General features: G+C 33.1%; 1 protein-coding gene across 1 annotated transcript in view; it reads right to left on the bottom strand.

Moving 5' to 3' along the window:
- GABRG1 (gamma-aminobutyric acid type A receptor subunit gamma1) overlaps positions 1-17,446 on the bottom strand; it is a 96,350-nt gene extending 78,904 nt beyond the window's left edge. The window contains exon 1 of the mRNA XM_033214774.1: positions 17,171-17,446. Coding sequence (XP_033070665.1) covers positions 17,171-17,274 — 104 coding nt within the window. The 5' untranslated portion in view covers positions 17,275-17,446. The remainder of the gene's footprint in view (positions 1-17,170) is intronic.
- Between the last annotated feature and the right edge of the window lie 1,146 nt (positions 17,447-18,592).

Below are 18,592 nucleotides of genomic sequence, written 5' to 3'. Positions count from 1 at the left end.
CGCAAGAGCAGAAAACCAAATACCGCATGTTCTCACTCATAGGTGGGAATTGAACAATGAGATCACTTGGACGCAGGAAGGGGAACATCACACACCAGGTCCTACTGTGGTGCGGCAGGAGGGGGGAGGGATAGCACTGGGAGATATACCTAATGTAAATGATGAGTTAACGGGTGCAGCACAGCAACATGGCACATGTATACATATGTAACAAACCTGCACATTGTGCACATGTACCTTAGAACTTAAAGTATAATTTAAAAAAAAAGAAGTATAGAAAAATTCTTATGTTAGTAAATTGGAAATACTTGGGAAATATTCTGTATAAATGATGGTAATAAGTACGGAATGAAAAAATTCTAAGAAACATATAGTATTGGGGAATTTTTGGCTAGAAGGGAACATGAATGAATACTTTTTTCATGCACATTTCTTAAGCTAGGAAACAAGACAGTTTATATGTCACTAAATCTCCCTGCGAGAAGTGGTGTTTTGCACAGTCACTTGAACCAGAAATTGATTTTGTTCAATTCACATTTGTTTTGCTTAATACAGTCCACTCATTCATCAGTCAAGTAGGAGCAAAAAGTTGAGTTTCTGTTGTCAAGAATCTTAAAATTTGTTCAAAACTAAAGAAATTCACTCATTCACAATGATCTGATAACAGAAGTTTTGTGCTAAGATTCTGAACATATTAATCCTTACCACTATCCATGAGTGTGGGGTCCTTTACCACTATCCTTAACACTCTCCATGAGTGTGAGATTTTTGTTTTATTTATGGATGCATCTCTAGTGACTAGAGAAGTGATGGGCACTAAGTTGGCACTCAATTATTATTTGTTGTATGAATGAAAACATGAACGTGGATTTTATAAGGTAAGCATTTTACCCTAATTTTATAAGTGAAGATCACTCAGTTTCTAAGAATTTTAAATAACTTGTCAAAGTTCTTACTATTAGTAAGTGGCAAAGGAAAAATTTATCACAGGTAAAATTCTTCAGGAAGACTCAAATTATTTTAAAAATCTCCTTTGGGTCTCTCTAATTCTGTCCTTGCATTGATAACATAGTCTATTATCAAAACAAGACCCATAGTGATGTTTTTAATATACAGATCATGTCATATCGTATCTATGCTCAAAACCCTGGGTCTTAGTTGGAGGGTTTTCCATATCTCTTAAGATAAACAGTGTCTCCTCTAGTTTTTAGAATATTTTCAGTAGAATTTGTACCAGGTTTTCTTTGTATGACTAGTAGAATTTGGCTGTGAATCATCTGGCCCAGGGCTTTTTTAAATTATTATTAGTAGTTTGTTTGTTTAGCTTTTTTTTTCTTTTTTTTTTTCAATACTGATTCAATTTTGAAACTCAATGTTGGTCTGTTCGGGGTTTTAATTTCTTCTTAATTCAATCTTGGAAGATTGTGTGTTTCCAGAAATTTATGCATTTCATCCAGATTTTCTAGTTTGTGTGCCTAAAGGTGTCCATAATAGTCTCTGAGGATCTTTTATATCTCTGTGGGATTCGTTGTAATGTCACCATAGCCATTTCTGACTGTGTTTATTTGGATTGTCTCTCTTTTTCTTCGTTAATCTAGCTTTCAGTCTATCAATCTTGTTATCATTTTAGAGAAGGTTTCATTGATTCTTTGTATAAATTTTTGGGTCTCAATTACATTCAGTTCTGTTCTGATATTAGTTACTTCTTTTCTTCTGCTAGTTTTGTGGTTGGTTTGTTCTTATTTTTCTAGTTTCTCCAGGCACAATGTTAGATAATTAAATTGAAATTATTCTAATCTTTTCAGGTACACGGTTAGCATATAAACTTTCCTCTAAATACTCCTTTTTCAGCATAACAGAAACTTTAATATATCTCTGTCTTCATTTATTTCAAAGAAAGAATTTTTTATTTATCCTTTAATTTCATTGTTTACCCAAAAGGCATTCAGAGCAAGTTGTTTAATTTCCACATAACTGTGTTATTTTGAGAGATCTTCTTGGTATTGATATCTAATTTTATTCCACTGTGGTTCAAGACTGTAGTTGGTATGATTTTGTTCTTTTTGAATTTGTTGAGATGGTCTTTATGGCTGAGCATGTGGTTGATCTTGGAGTAGGTTCCATGTGCAGATGAGAAAAATGTATATTCTGTGGTTGGTGGGTAGAGTGTTCTACAGATATCTACTAGTTCCAGTTGGTCAAATATCAAATTTAATTACAGAATTTCTTCATTAGTATTCTACTTTAATCTAGCTAATGCTTTCAGTGGGGTGTTGAAATCCTCAACTATGATTGGGTGACTGTCTAAATTTTTTTGTAGTTCTAGATGTACTTCTGTAAATGTAGGTGCTCCAATGTTGGGTGCATATAAATGTAAGATAGTTGAGTCTTCTTGTTGAATTGCACCCTTTATAATTATGCAATGACCTCCTTTGTCCATTTTTACTGTTGATGGTTTAACGTTGTTTTATCTGATGTAACATAGTGAACCCTGCTCTTTTTGCTCTCTGTTTGTCCAGTAAAACTTTCTCTAAACTTTATTTTGAGCCCATAGACATTATTACCTTGTTACCTCTGAGACAGGTGTCTTGAAGAGAGCAGATGGATGGGTCTTGTTAATTTATCCAACCTGCCACTCTGTGCCTTTTAACTCCTCTCTAACTAATTTTAAAAACCCAGCACGACCCTGATACCAAAACCTACCAAAGACAATGAAAAAAGAAAACTACAGGAAAATATATTTGGTGAACATAGATGTAAAAACCCTCAAAATAAATACTGGCAAACTGAACTCAACAGTACATAAAAAAGTTAATTCATCACAATCAAATAAGTTCTTTCCTGGGATATAAGGTTGGTCACCATACACAAATCAATAAATGTGATTCATCATATGAGCATAATTTACAAAACACATAATCATCTCAATAGACATGGAAAAACCTTTAGATATAATCCCACATCCCTTCATGATAAAAAACCTCAAGAAACTAGGACTTGAAGGAATATACCTCAAAATAATAAGAGCCATCTATGACAAATCACAGCCAACATCAAACTAAATGGTCAAAAGGTGGAAGCATCACCCTTGATAACCGAAACAGGACAAGCATGGCCACTCCTACCACTCCTATTCAACATAAGACTAGAAGTGCTAGCCAGAGCAATCAGGCAAGATAAAGAAATAAAAGGCATCAAATAGAAAAAGAAGAAATTGAACTATCTCTTTTTAGAGAGTTTATGACTCTATACCAAGAAAATACTGAAGTACTCCACTGAAAGTCTCCTGGAACTGATAAAACACTTCAGTGTAATTCAGGATAAAAAAAATGTATAAAATTCAGTAGAATTTCTATACAAAAACAATGTTCAAGTTACAAGTCAAATCAAGAATGCAATCCCATTTACAATAGCCACAAAAATAATACCTAGGAAAACATGCAACCAAGGAGGTGAAAGATCTCTACAAGCAGAACTACAAAACACTGCTAAAATAATTCACAAGTGACTCAAAGAAATGCAAAAACATTTCGCATTCATGGATTGGAATAAACAATATTATTAAAATGGCCATATTGGGCAAAGCAATTTACACATTCAATGCTATTCCTATTAAGGTAACAAAATAGTTTTACACAGAACTAGGAAAAACTATTCTAAAACTCATATGGAACAAAAAAGAGCCCAAATAGCCAAAGCAACTCTAAGAAAAAAAAGCAAAGCCAGAATCATCACATTATCTTATTTTAAACTATATGATAAGGCTACAGTAACCAAAACAGCATGGTACTGGTATGAAAATAGACACACAAGCAAATGAAACAGAAGAGAACACAGAAATAAAGCTGCACACCTAAGACATATGATCTTCAACAAAGTTGACAAAAATAAGCAATGAGAAAAGGACTCTCTATTCAAGAAATGGTGCTGGAATCGTTGGTTAGTCATACGAAGAAGACTGAAACTGTACCCTTACCTTGCACCACATACAAAAATTGACTCAAGATAGATTAAAAGTTTAAATATAAAACCTCACACTGTAATAATCCTAGAAGAAAACCTAGGAAACACTGTTCTGGATATCAGCCTTAGGAAAGCAATTATAGCTAAGTCCTTAAAAGAAATTTCAACAAAAACAAAAATGGACATGTGAGATCTTATTCAACTAAAGAGCTTCTGCACAGCCAAAACAGACAACTTACATAATGAGAGAAAATACTTGCAAACTATGCATCTGACAAAGATCTAATATCTGGAATCCATAAGGAACTTAAACAATTGAAAATCCAACAAATAAATAGCCCCATTAAAAATAGGCAAAAGACACGAGTAGACATTTTTCAGAAGATATAGAGGTGGTCAACAAACATAGCAAAAAATTTTCCACACCTCTAATTGTCAGAGAAATGCAAATCAAAACCACAACAAGATATCTCACGCCAATCAGAATGGCTATTACTAAAAAGAAAAATAAATAAATAAATAAACAGATATAGATCAGGCTGTGGAGAAAAGGAAATGCTTATATACTGTTGATGCCAATGCAAATTAGTTCTGCCAAGGTGGAAAGAAGTTTTGAGATTTCTCAAAAACCTTAAAATAGAACTATCATTCAACCCAGCAATCCCATTACTGGGTATATATCCCAAAGAAAACAAATTATTCTACGAAAAAGACACACGCACTCACATGTTCCATGCAGCACTGTTCACAATAGCAAAGTGATAGAATCAACTGATAGGTGTACATTAGTGGTGGATTGGATAAAGAAAATGTGGTACATATACACTACGCAACCATAAAAAAGTCATTAAAAAAACAACAAAATTGTGTTTTTTGCAGAACAGAAAAGTAAATGCCCCATGTTCTCATTTGTAAGTGTGAGCCTAACATTGGGTACTCATGAATATAAAGATGACAGCAAAAGACAATGGGGACTATTAGAGAAGGCAAGGAGGTATGGGATAAGGGTGGAAATACTAACTATTGGGTACTATGATTCGTATGTGACTGATGAGATTATTCCTACTTCAAAGCTCAGCATCATGCAATATATGCAGGTAACAAACCTGCACATGCATCCCTTGAATTTAAAATAAAAGTTGAGAATATAGAATAATAACTACAAGGACTACAAGCAATTACAAGGCCCCCACATTTGGTCTCCCACTTCAAATGCTTATCTCCCCAACCCCCACTTGGCATGACTGAAAGCTTCACTCACTTCTAGTATTTGTTCAAATATTATTTAATCATTGAAGCCTGTCTGATCACTATTTACTCTTCTATCCAAATTCCACACTTCCTTGCCCAGCTTATTTGTTTCCGTATGTGTTAGTCCGTTTTTATGCTGCTATAAGGAACTGCCCAAGACTGGGTAATTTATAAAGAAAATAGATTTAATTAACTCACAGTTCAGTATAGCTGGGAAGGCTTCAGTAAACTTACAATCATGGTGAAGCCAAAGGGGAAGCAAGGTACCTTCTTCACAAGGCAAGAAGAAGGAAAACTGCTGAAAGGAGGGGGAAGAGCCACTCATAAAATCATCAGATCTCATGAAAACTCACTATCATGGGAACAGCATAGGAGTACTTGCCCCCATGATTCAATTACATTCACCTGGTCTCTCTCTTGACAAGTGGGGATTATGGGGATTACAATTCAAGACGAGATTTGGGTGGGGATATGAAGCCTAACCATATCACCATAGCTCTAATTTAATTATAAAATCCTATACATAAATGATAAAGGATGAAATAGTTTTAACCATTAAATTATATTTGCCCATTTGGACAAAAAGATAATTTTGTAAGTTCCAATTTATATATTTATACTTATTGCTTACTGTGTATTTCTCCCTCCTGAATGCCAAATCCAAAGTGGTAGAAGGTGTTTTATCTCTAGTTCACAGACATATCAAAAGTTTCTAGAACAGCATCTGTCACACACAGGGTTTCAATAAATATTTGTTAGTAAATAAATATACGTTGTCTCCACAGGCCCTATCTGTGATCTGTTGTTCATGATAAGTTACGTAGTATTTATTTACAACCATCAAACACATTTTCATAAACAGAGTATTTCAGGGAAAAGTCCAGAAAAGAAACGTATGGTTCTAATCTTTCTGAGTAGAAGATACAAGATACTCTCATGTCAAGAACTATAAGAACTAGCTTTTTAAAGGGTGGGAAAAATAACTGATTTTAGACTTAAAATAAAAAAGTAAATAAATTTTCTTTTTTGCCTTCATGTTTGAGCTACTAAATTCTTTTGTAGAAAAGTTCCTTTCTAGGGTTGTAGCTCTGAATAATTTTTACTGTACACAAAGCTGTAGGAAAGCAAAAAAGGTAAAAGAGTGATAAATAACAGCATTACAGATTTAAACTTGCAGAATTTTATTATATGTGCCGCTGAAGCAAGCACTAAACTTCCAGTGTTTTAAAGAGGTGAAATGATAATCCACTCAATTCTATGATTATTTTATGAGCACAAAGAAAAATACAATGGAACCTATCACTTAACATACATAGAGAGATGCTTTGAAAACTTGAAATGGCAGAAGAAAATCAAGCCTAGAATACTAGGTAAGTGTGTCCCTGTATGCTTCCAATCTGTCCTGTGATTAACTCTACCATGCAGTTAATCACATTGTATCTTAATTAATTACTTATTTATTTATGAACCTCTCTAAGCTTTAAGCAATTTGAATGTATTTAGGTATTTAAATACATTAGAGCCTAAAGTATTTAATGTGATACCCCAGAACCTACTCCCAAATCTGATACATAGTTTGCGCTCAATTTAACAAAAATCAATGAATAAGCAAATGAACAGAAAAAAAATTTAGAGCTTTTCATGTTATTTTCAGATAAAAGTATCATGAATCAAGAACATAACTAAAACTATAACTATGGTCCTTAATTTAAAAATTAGGTAGATAACCTAACATAAAACTAATCTAAAAAACATAGTAACTTTCAGATTCCAATACCAAATCATCAAAAATAAAAACAGAATAAAAAAACTTACTCATTTGACAGTGACAACACAACATATGAAATGATTAAGCAGAACTATAACAGAGAAGGTATATGTCTTATGTGAAGAAAACTAAAGACTTTATTAAGGAACATAAGGACAGAAAAAATAAAGACAAAGTAAATATTTTGCCTATAAAAATATTGTTAACATATGATTCCTAAATTTGTGATGCATTTAATATAGATTTAATCAGAATCTCATCTTTTGTGTGTAACAGGTTAAAGCCACTAAAATTAAGTAGAATAATCAACATGAGAGTTTATAAGATATTATTTAAAAAGGGAATTATTAGATGGAAATTTTCTGGCAAGAAGAAAAAGAAAACAAAATAAAGTTTCTATAATCAAAGCCTTATTGTAGCAATAAACAGTGAAAACAAAATTAAACTTTCAAAATAAGATCCCAAATATATAGAAATATAATATATGATAAAAGTGAATTATCAGTTTAGAAATAAAAGAATTATTCAGTAAATTGTGTTGAAATACTAATTAGCTCTTTTTGAAGAAAATAAAATTAGATTCCCAACTTATACAGTAAATTGCTATGTATTAAACATAAAAAGAAACTGAATAAAGAATAATATTATTAAATTATATTATTTAAATTATATTATTTAAATATATTAAATTTAAAATATATTTAAAATGTTTTTGACACTTGGGATAAGAATGCCTTCCTAGACAATATGTAACCAAACCAGCAAAAGAATAACTAACTGACAAACAAAACTTTAAAGAGAACTTATGGTTGGAATAGGACACTTTGCATAAGTCTAGAGACAAAACATTAATTGAGAGAAAAATATGTATAAAATATTGATATACAAGAATTTAAGAAAGAAAAAGGCCAATAAATGTAAGAATGTATGTTAACATTTTTTGGTAGTAAGGGAAAATAAGTTTAAAATGTGACAACAATCTTTAATCATCACATTGACAAAATATTAAATGATCCGTTATATCCAGTACTGAGGATAATATGAATAAATGGCATTTTTATAACAATTAGTAGAAAATGGAATTTGCTTTACAGTAAATAATTTGGCAATATTGATCAAAATATTGAAATTAAAGGCACATATATATGGATATATGTACATGAAAATAATGTTAATGACAAAATATAACAAAATATATTAAGGAATAATTTCATGTTAAAATTTATCTATCATATAAAATATGACATAGTCATTCAAAAAAGAGGTAGAATAAGTATACTGATCTAGAAAGGTATCTTTGATATTAGTTACATAACAAACTAGTTAGATTTTATTTGTGTTTTTAAGCATATACATGTATGCATGCACACCACACACACACACACACACATACATGCATACATATATATCTGCCTAAATTATGGAAAAATCTGGAATTAAAGGCTATAAGTTCCTAAGTAGTTATTTTAAATCAATAAATCAGGTTCTATTTTTTCTCCCAAATCAATGAGTAGTGCCACCAAATACACTCTCCCCTTGCCTCACGACCACATCAACTCACCAACCCCAGGAAGAAAACATGTTATTCTAGGTCCTTCTGAGGAAAGAAACAAAAAAGAGAATTATCAAAGCAAAAGATGGGTTATTTCCTTCTGTCTTTTCACCATTGTTCTTTTGTTCTTCCTAGCTGCAGAAAGCCTACCAATATCTTTCTGGTAGTCAGTACCAAACTGTATTACTAAACTTTCTCTAATTTTAGCTTTGTCCTTGTTAAAATTATAAAATTTAATCATATTTTCTTGTAAAAGCAAGGTAAAAAACATGTGAAGTTAAATACCTAATGTCCCCATTGCCTTCTTACCTTTGATCCATTGATCCATGAAATCAAAAACTTTCTTGGGAGGCTGAGGCAGGATAATGGCGTGAACCCAGGAGGCGGAGCTTGCAGTGAGCTGAGATCAAGCCACTGCACTCCAACCTGGGCAACAGGGCGAGACTCCGTCTCAGGAAAAAAAAAAAAAAAAAAAAAAAAAAAAAAACACTTTCTTGTACTCCATCTAGAGGTAAACATTACTATTAATTTTATGTATAGCCTAAATAACTTTTTTTTTTTTGGCTAAGTTTTTTTTTGAGGACTGAAATGGAATAAGATAATTTAACATTTACAGTATGCAAGCAAAAATATTATGACATTAGGGAAAACCATTTTTTTTCACGTTTCAACAACAGCAACAACTTGAAAATGATTTTTGAAAAGCAAGTAAAGAAAAATAAGGTTGAATAAAAAACTCAAACTGTAAAATAAAATTAATTTTCTGTCTGCAGACCAGAGCATGAATAAAAGTACACATCAATGATTTTATAATTTGAGATGTGGAAAATTGATTTAGGAGAAAGAAGTAAAATGAGGCTTCATTTATGGTCGATTTTATATGGTTTCCTTGGTAAGATTAAAGATATAGAACTCTTCAAAACTACATCTAAAATAGGAAACAAATAGCAATTTAAATTGCTTTTAGCACAGAGGGTTTCCCTGTTACTTTCAAAAAAGAGTCTGGAAAATTCCCAACCATATCAGAGCATAGTTTATTTATTTAGATTCAACATAAGATTAGACATAAGATAGCTAATTTAAAAAAAAAATAATGTCAGAATCCATTTAAAAAATTAATTGGTATAATGGCATGGTTTTAGAAAGAGGATAAAAACAGATAATTATAAAACTTGTAATGTCTTTGGTTATAAATTTGAAATTTTTGTAGTTTTTTGATTGATTTTTAATAAAAGAATAAATACTACAAATAAAACAGTATAGCTTGCCAACTTTTAGATTTTTGTATTTGTTGATTATTTGCTATGTTTAGCAGGCCAACTTTGTTCCTTAAAACAGAGTTCAGAAAACTACAAACCACCCAGCCAGTTAAGTCTTCACAAGGCTGGTGAATGCCCAGAAATTGTAGATGTTATTTTGTGGCCATTTCTATGTGAGTGCTTTTTGGAGTAAGAGAAAGAATATGTCATTTTTATTATAGTCTATTTAAAAAGTGAACACCGAAGAGACAATATATTGAAATTATAAGTGATTTCTCTATTGTTAAGTTCATTTTCATAGTGCCTGATAGAACATAAGTTAGACTTGGAAAAAAATGCAAATCTTGGTGACATTCACACTTTCTAAGACTCTGGGGTATCTATGCTTCAGATACATTCTTCAAGGCTGCTAAACATTTTGCAACATGAAGGCATTATATTGAGCTTATTAAATTATAAAACATACTAAAAGACCTTAAAAGTGGAAGAAACAAATGGGAATTCGTACCTCTGAAGACAGAAACATATATATATATATTCTAAGCCTTGTGATCTTAAATGAGTGTCAAATATTTTAATTGACAAAAGATTGTCTTAGACTATTCACTTCAAAAACTAAGAGAATACAAGTAAGTGAATAGAAAAAGCAAAACAGTCCAGTCTATTCTAGTTATGACAATCTGATGATTTTCAAAATGAATTGTTACTAGGAAATTCCAGAGACAAATATACATTCATAAGCCACCTGCACAGGGTAACAAGTTAATTTATAAAATACAGGCATCTGAATTAATACTTAAGTTCAATCCAGCCAAGAGGGCTACTCAGTGCTGGTAAATATGGCTCTTTTCTGGAACAGGTATTCTTTACTCAACACACTCTATTACATGTGCTGGAAAATTATTTTTATAGTTATACCCATCTAGGATGACCAAGAGGTGAATGACATCCCTGTACTTAAGCATACTGTACCTATTGTCTTGTTTACCATTATTACCATTACCATTACCATTATCTACTGTACAATCATTAGTAATTGTTCTAGAAATCTACCCAAAGGTTAGCCTAGTGGCTAGAACTCTTGATTCTAGCAGTCTTAAAGTTATCTAGGGAAACAAATCACACCTTGACATGAATATTAAAATATATATTAAATTCACTATTTTATAATCAAAAACTTTCTGATCTGCCTATTGTAGCTATAGGTTGGAGAGCAGGGTCTATATTACGTTTACTTCTATATGCCTACTGCAGAGCACAATCTCTATTACTTCTTAGTCATGTAATGTTTGTCTAACAAATAAGGAGAAATGTCAAATCTCAGAATACATTGTTTCTGGGAGGAAACAATTTCTACATTTCAGGATTTCAAAATTAAACTAAATTATATAGCTTTCAATAGGATGTTTCTATTTCAATGCCACATCTTACACAACTAGAGTAAAGGCTCACCTAAAAGATATAGGAAATCTATATACAAAAAATTCTACCAAACTGTGAGAATGTACCTTTGGCACAAGATGATAATGTCATTTCTCTCTCTCTCTCTCTCTCTCTCTCTCTCTCTCTCTCTCTCTTATTCTCTCTCTCTGTGTCTCTGTCTATCTATCTATCTATCTATCTATCTATCCATCTAGCTAGCTAGCTACTGTATAATATGGCTTACCCTTATCCTCACCCCCCTAACAGAACATATAGCCTACCCCTTCCTCAGATGTAAGGATATCTATCTATCTATCTATCTATCTATCTAATCTATATATCTATATATCTATATATCTATATCTATCTATCTATCTATCTATCTATCTATCTATCTATATGTATCTTTCACTCATACGGACCTGAACTTATGCCTATGACAGCTGAGAACATACAGTATTTTCCCAGAGTTGCAACTAATGGCAACTTCTTTATTGCCCCCACTATACCTCCTCTAGAATTCTGAGCAGCAATTACAGCATTTTATTGTGTTTACTTGTTTATGTTAATATGCTATCTCGACATAAACTACCAGAGTTTGTGTTCATTGAGCAGGAATTCTGATTTCTGTATCCTGTTCATCTAGCGTATAATATATGTCCTATTTATGCTACTTAAACACTATAGGGCAGTGGCTTTGTCTTGTTTACCATTATTACCATTATATCTAGTTTCCAGAACCCTGTTTAACACACAATGGGCACTGAGTAAATATTCGTGGAATGAACGGTGATCCTCAATGAATATTTACTGAATAAATTAATAGCTAGGGCTATTTCTTGAAACATGGGACTTCAGTTGGCTAAACTATTTTAGTACTGATAGATTTAGATAATGAAATGTTTGAAAATGCAAAAAAAAAAACTATAAATTTCATCTGCCTCCTACAGAGTATGAGAACTCACTAACAAGCTTCTGCTTGAACATATCTAGTGATAAGGTATCCATTACCATGTTAGAGAACTTTTGTATTGGGAGAAAATCTGCCTTCATGCAATTTTCACTACTTGGTTATGATTTATCTAGTACATCTATACATAATAAATTCAAACATGATTATATATAGCATCCTTTAAAATAAGATAACCATTCAGTTCCTCAGTAAAGCTTCTGTAAATTAAAATTTTTTGCTTTTAACTTTTTAACTTATAGTTTTTCTTGTCTACATCAAGTACTTCATGTATCAAAATTTTCTTTAAAATAATCTCGCACTACCCATAATACTCCAGTATGTATGTGATAGGTACAAAGTAGATTTTTCTACTGAATGTGATTTTATCAATGAACTCACAATTTACTGTAGTATCTCTCTTCTCTTCTCTTTTTTCTCCATTTCCTTTTTTTTAAAAAATTATCAACAGTAATGTTCATTGTTTTGACTTATATTGCATTCATCATCTGAGAGACGTGGTAGTTAAAAATGCAGGAGGGGTATAGAACACAAGGATTTAAGTCTTAGATTCAGCACCTATCAACAAGATGACCTTTAATAAGTTCACAAAAATGTCTGTTCCCCTGTTTTTCCATCCGTAAAATTGAGAGAATAACAATATCTAGGCTATATTCTTCTTCTTCTTGTCGTTAGGTAATTTGGCTAAGTATAATCTTCTAGGCAGAGTACTTGACTTCAGATTTGAAGACATTTTCCCCATAGTCTTCTGGTATTGCTGATGAGAAATCTCTTGGCTCTTCAATTCTTTTCCCTTGATTATGATCCATTCTTTCAGCAACTTCTATCTTCAAAAATTTAGACTTCTCCGTTTATCTTTAGAGTTCTAGAGGTGTATTTTTTATTTTGATTAAAATATATGTTTTTCTTTAATTAGTGTCATAAATCTAGGTTTTAACAATGAATAAGTATAAGCCCCATTTAAAAGACATTTAAGATTTAGAAGATATTTAAGAACACACAAAGATCCACATATTTCACTCTACTGCACTTAAAACCACTTTAACTAGACTATATCTTGCTAGAATAACTATAATTCCACAGAATATCTCTTATGACTTTCTTTTCATATAAAATTTTAAGTGCTGGTTTCTTTGCACAGATTTTCTTTCTTGGAAATTTCATTTCTGGAAATGCATATGACAACTCCACACTAATGGAGATTTTCTGCCTCAAAGAGTTGTCTGAAATCACTCCAGTGAGAAATGATGGAGCTGAAACTGGAATTTAGATCTGTTGGGAAAGGCCAGGATTCTCACTTGAAACCCTGCCCATATGTGAATTACTCTCTTGAAGCTCATTCTTCCTTTTCTTTCATGGCAATCATTTATCTTATTTTAGTAATCACTTTCTCAGTATCTCCAGAGGCATTTTTCAGTTTTTTTTACTCTTTCTTTTCACTCCTCCTTTGGGCCTCCACCTTCATCATTATATTCTTACATTCAATTAATCTATTTAATATTTGAAGAAATATCAAACATTTTGTCATGTTCCTTAGTCATAAGGGTCATTCATAGTATAGAATAGAAGAAAGATACTTATCATTTGGATAAAGTAAAAGACTCTGTACACAGGGGTTTATCGATTATGACGTTTGCATTTTAGCTTCAAAAATCTTTTTCCTCTCAGTCCTTTGCATATTTAACTACCATGGAATATCTTTACTTAGTCATTTGGTTCTCAAGTTTGGATGGTTATCATCAGCATTTTATTACAAAATTAAGCCAAAAATCTAGACACTTAAAAAATTATTCCTTCATTGCTACCCACACAAAAGATACTACTGAAATTACTTGAAAATAATACATTTTAAAAAGCAAGTTTATTTGAATATTTTCAACTGGGCAACTGAATGCCACATAGTATGATTATTGACTCATGGAAATCGTTTTGAAAAAAGAAAATTGTGATTTTTTTCCTTGAGCTCTTTCAATATATAACTCTTAGTCAAGGCTTATTGTAGGTTACTTTTGGTAACAGCTAAAATCTCTTTTTAAACTCTTTTTTAAAAAACCGATTATAACTAGATTTTTTTTTTCAACATTACAAAGAAGTTAAATCAAGCTGAAGAGATTCTACAGAACTTGTCAAGATGCCAAAGTATCTCCTAGAGAATGATATGCAGGAACCATGACTACAGTTTTAGTTACGATGATTGGATAGGTTTTCATAGTTCATCGATAAAGGATAAAATAGTGTCTCTCCTCCATACTGTTGATGGAAATTAATTAGGAAACTAAGCACTGCAACTGATTAAATAAAAAAAAAAAATGTTTCCAATTTGGGGAGTCCCCAAAATAGATGACTTTCAAGATACATTTTGAAAATCATATAGAACACTAAAATGCTTACAAACTGAACTATTTATAGATAGTTTTGGAAAGGAAAACTAACCAAAAGAAAGGGAAAAGGAGAGAAAAATATGACAGTATATGATTTATACATGTTAGCATCTGTTATCACCAACTAAATATTAAAAGGATGAAAAATTCACCAAACAGTAGCTACTTTATTTTACTTATTTTAAAAGAATGTTCATTGCAGCATTATTTTTTAAATTTGTTTTTTAGCAAAAGCATGCTTGTATTTCCTTTTAATTGTCCTATTTCCCAACTTGGTCTCATAGAATCCAATGGAGAAAGAAACTTGCTCTAATAACATTCTCCTGGTTTGCCTACAAAAGTGTTTCTGTGTCAAACTTTTTCCATTCACTGAAGAAAACAGTTTACGATGCATCTTAAGGAAAGCACGCTCACATTTGCCTTTTATTGCTAGCTTTCTATCTCATTTTTTAAAATTATGAATTTAGGGGGTATTTTTAAAAGTATATCATGAACTCTCATAACTGAGGCCTTATGGGCTAATTAGAACAACGGCTTACAAATTTATCTTTTAATGTATATTTATTCACTGGACAAAATAATCCCAGTTATCTATATTACTACGATAATAGAAATTATGTGTTAACAGTACAATACCTTTCTCACTTATACATATGGTTACAATGTCCATAGCATTCACACTTAGAATTTCCCTCTTGAAAACTACTTAGATAAAACAGTGAAGCAACCATTGACTTTTCAGTTGAAATCTTAGATGTGTTGAATGTGAAAATCTAAATAAATCATATGTGGTCTACTACTATCCTTCATTTCATAGATGAAACTGTGTTCAGAGAGGTTAAAGACCCCTTGCCACATGAGTTCATGTCTCCAGGCTTCTAAGCCTGCCCTCTGCCCCTACAGCACACATCTCTTCAACTCTGAGAGCTTCATGAGAGTTCTGGAGCCAATTACAATGATCGCAAATATTCTCCAAAACAAAACATGTTTATTTAAAATAAAACATCTCTTGGGATAGATAACATGCTCTTTACTAAGCAGCTTGCCTATTTAGTTGAAAGGAAAACTTGTATACAATGATAAAAGGTTATTTCAGAAAACTACTGGTAAATCTGTTTTTACTTCTGTAATATTATGATGTACTTGTCTACCTAAATATCTTCTATAAAAGGCTATAATATATTCAAAGAATAAGCCATTATGACACAACATATATAAGAAATAATTCATTCAGTAGTATGTTTATGTTTGTGTCAAACATTTAAGAATCTAAGGAAACAGGGTAAAAACAAAAAAAAAAAAGAGAGAGAGAGAGAAAACTTTAATCCTAAAAAAGTACTAAGTGTCAAAAATTCTAATAAGATTAATATTACTTAGCATACTTTAATCCAATCTCTATTTTCTGGGAGAAAATACACATGTTCTATATGCTGGTGTGGCAAAAAATAATTCACTCTAGCTTTACACATATGTTTATAATAATAATTCATTTTAGCAGTGATACAAGTAGTTATAAAGGCATGTTTCTATCTTCATAGTGATTGTATTTTACTTTTGAATTCTATACAGAATTACATTTATAATAATGTAATGTTAAAAGTACATTTATTTGAAACAAGCTGCATGGTATGAGTACCATGTCCCAGACCTTTATAAGTGTCTATGTCTTAATCAACATATTTTAGCTCAAATCATCCACTACTCCTACATTTAATCCATGAATGATACCTAAGCATTTGATTTTTCTACCAGAATGATTTAAAAATTTTACTGAAAGGTGTTACAACCCAGTTTTGTTCCTGTTAAATTTGAGATTTGTGATTGGCGATACTCTCCTCTTTTTTTCTCTCTCTCTCTCTCTCTCTCTCTGTCTCTCTCTGTCTCTCTCTCTCTCTCTCTCTCTCTCTCTCTCTCTCTCTCTCTCTCTCTCTCTCTCTCACACACACACACACACAGCCAAGACATTCATGTGGCCATACAGTTTTAATTACTGATGGACAATCAATTAAAAGAAAACACTCAAACCTGGTTCAAATTAAATATACACGGTTATTTTTTACTTGGATACTATACATTTTTAATGCTGATAGATTTGTTTTTAGCCAGATTTACAATCTTTCTTGATGTAAAACACTGGTTTGTTCCAGAAAGTTACCAAAAACCAGGAAAGGGGTAAAGCAACAGCAGTAGGTAGAAAAGCATCACACATATCATGCTGTTTAACAACAAGTTTCTCAAATAACTTTGTTTTTAAAATGCAGAATCATCCAGAAAGTTCATCGGTGGCATTCATTCAGCGAATGTACTGGCAAAGTCATTTCTACTCCCCCTCACTCCCTCCCAGTAAGTCAACCTTCACTAGTTCACTAGTTTATACTCTGCTTGAAGTCAAAAACAACTGAACCAACCTCATGCTTCAAAAATCTGTTACTTTCCTTCTGTCTGAGAATGAATAGATCTAATCAGAAAATAAAACGATGGTAAATACCAAATATGTGTTAGGAAATGCAAATTACTTAACGTAGAATAATTTTTAAAAGAAAGAGGAATAAGGGGAAAGGAGTAGATAGCAAAAAATAGTTTTAAGCCCCTGAATTTACTCACCAGTTTCCCAAATGCAGGGTCAGTAACAAGAAGACCAACCTCACCCCTCTACTTTGACTCCGCAGAAGAAAAGGAGGGAAGAGAAAAGCTTTCAAAGGACCCATTGGAATCGCCTTTTCTATGCGTGTGCTGCACTAGCTCAATTCTCCCAGCCAGGACTTTTCCTCCCACCTCAACAGCAGCTGGCTGAGTACAAGAAGGGAGAGTGTGGAAAGGCAGTGCACCTCCCGACCAGGTAGGATGTAAATCCCATCAGATTTGAGCCAGCGAGCCAATCAGGCCGAGAAGATGCTGGCATAAATTATCTTAAAAAGAGTTGAGCCAATCGGTAGCTCAAGGAGGCGGGGTTCTCCTACTAGAAATTGAGCCCAGTAGGGAAAAGGGCTCCGTTTTTCTAAAAGAAAAACAAATCTTTTCTCCCTTGCAGCCTCGGAGAAACGTTTGCGTGGCCTTGACAGAATCCCTCCCTAGGAAGAGGCTGCTTTCTCCTTCCCTTCTGCTCTTCCTCTTGTCTGACTATTACGGGGCCACTGCCTCTTTCCTCTCCCGCGTTCGGATTCTAAATCTGTCTTCCAAGAGAGACCCGTGGGAAGCAGGCAGTGCCTAATTGGTTTTCCCCAGGTTCGTGAGGATTCTGTTAATTTGTGTTAATCATCTTGTTAATTTTGTGGGTGGGGCGGTGTCTCCTTTCTCTTTGCAGATCCAGCACCTGGCAGGATGCCCGGCACAAATGAGCACTCAGGAGATGTTGAATATATAATTGAATGAATGAACGAATGAATGAGCAGGCTCCGTGCATTCCTGGTTACCACGTTTGCTCGCTCCATCCCCCTTCCACCGCCTTAATAGTGAGAGAGGATTTGCAGTCTTCTCCCTCCGGGCACCGAAAGATGACACTAATGAGTGATGCCAGGCAAGAACTATCTCATCTCACAAACACAAAAACAAAAGTCTGATTTTATAAAGGTTGTCTTGGCCATAGGAGCTGTAGACCTATTAGATGGGCAATCCTCTTTTTGCATCTGTTAAGCCCCAGTGTTTGGTACCTAACTTCAGAGGCTCTGCTTTGAGTTTCTAGCAGAGCCCGACAGTTGCCGTGGTAACCAGAAAGCCTCTGGCAGCTGGAACAACTGTACAGGCGAAGACGCCGGAGGTGGTGGAAGCAGGCGCTTTCTCTGCCCAGCCATCTTCTGTCTTAAAATGCCTTCCCAAGAACCTGCTTCCCACGGAAGCCTCCTGGGGTTGGAGTCTTTAGCTGTTAATCCACCCCACAACTACCTGGAATTAGCCAGATTCTGGTTTGAACTGCAAATTACCACCCAGTTATCTGAGCATATTTGTCTGCCTCAAACGGTTCAAGCCAGAAGCAACAGGGTTTGTGCACAGCCGTAAGGTAACTGTTGCTGCACTATCTACTGAAAT

The sequence above is a fragment of the Trachypithecus francoisi genome, unplaced genomic scaffold, assembly GCF_009764315.1.
Source record: "Trachypithecus francoisi isolate TF-2019V2 unplaced genomic scaffold, Tfra_2.0 Lachesis_group1, whole genome shotgun sequence".
Taxonomy (NCBI): Eukaryota; Metazoa; Chordata; class Mammalia; order Primates; family Cercopithecidae; genus Trachypithecus; species Trachypithecus francoisi.
Note: the sequence above shows the minus strand (reverse complement) of the source record. Positions and strands in the feature narration are given on the sequence as shown.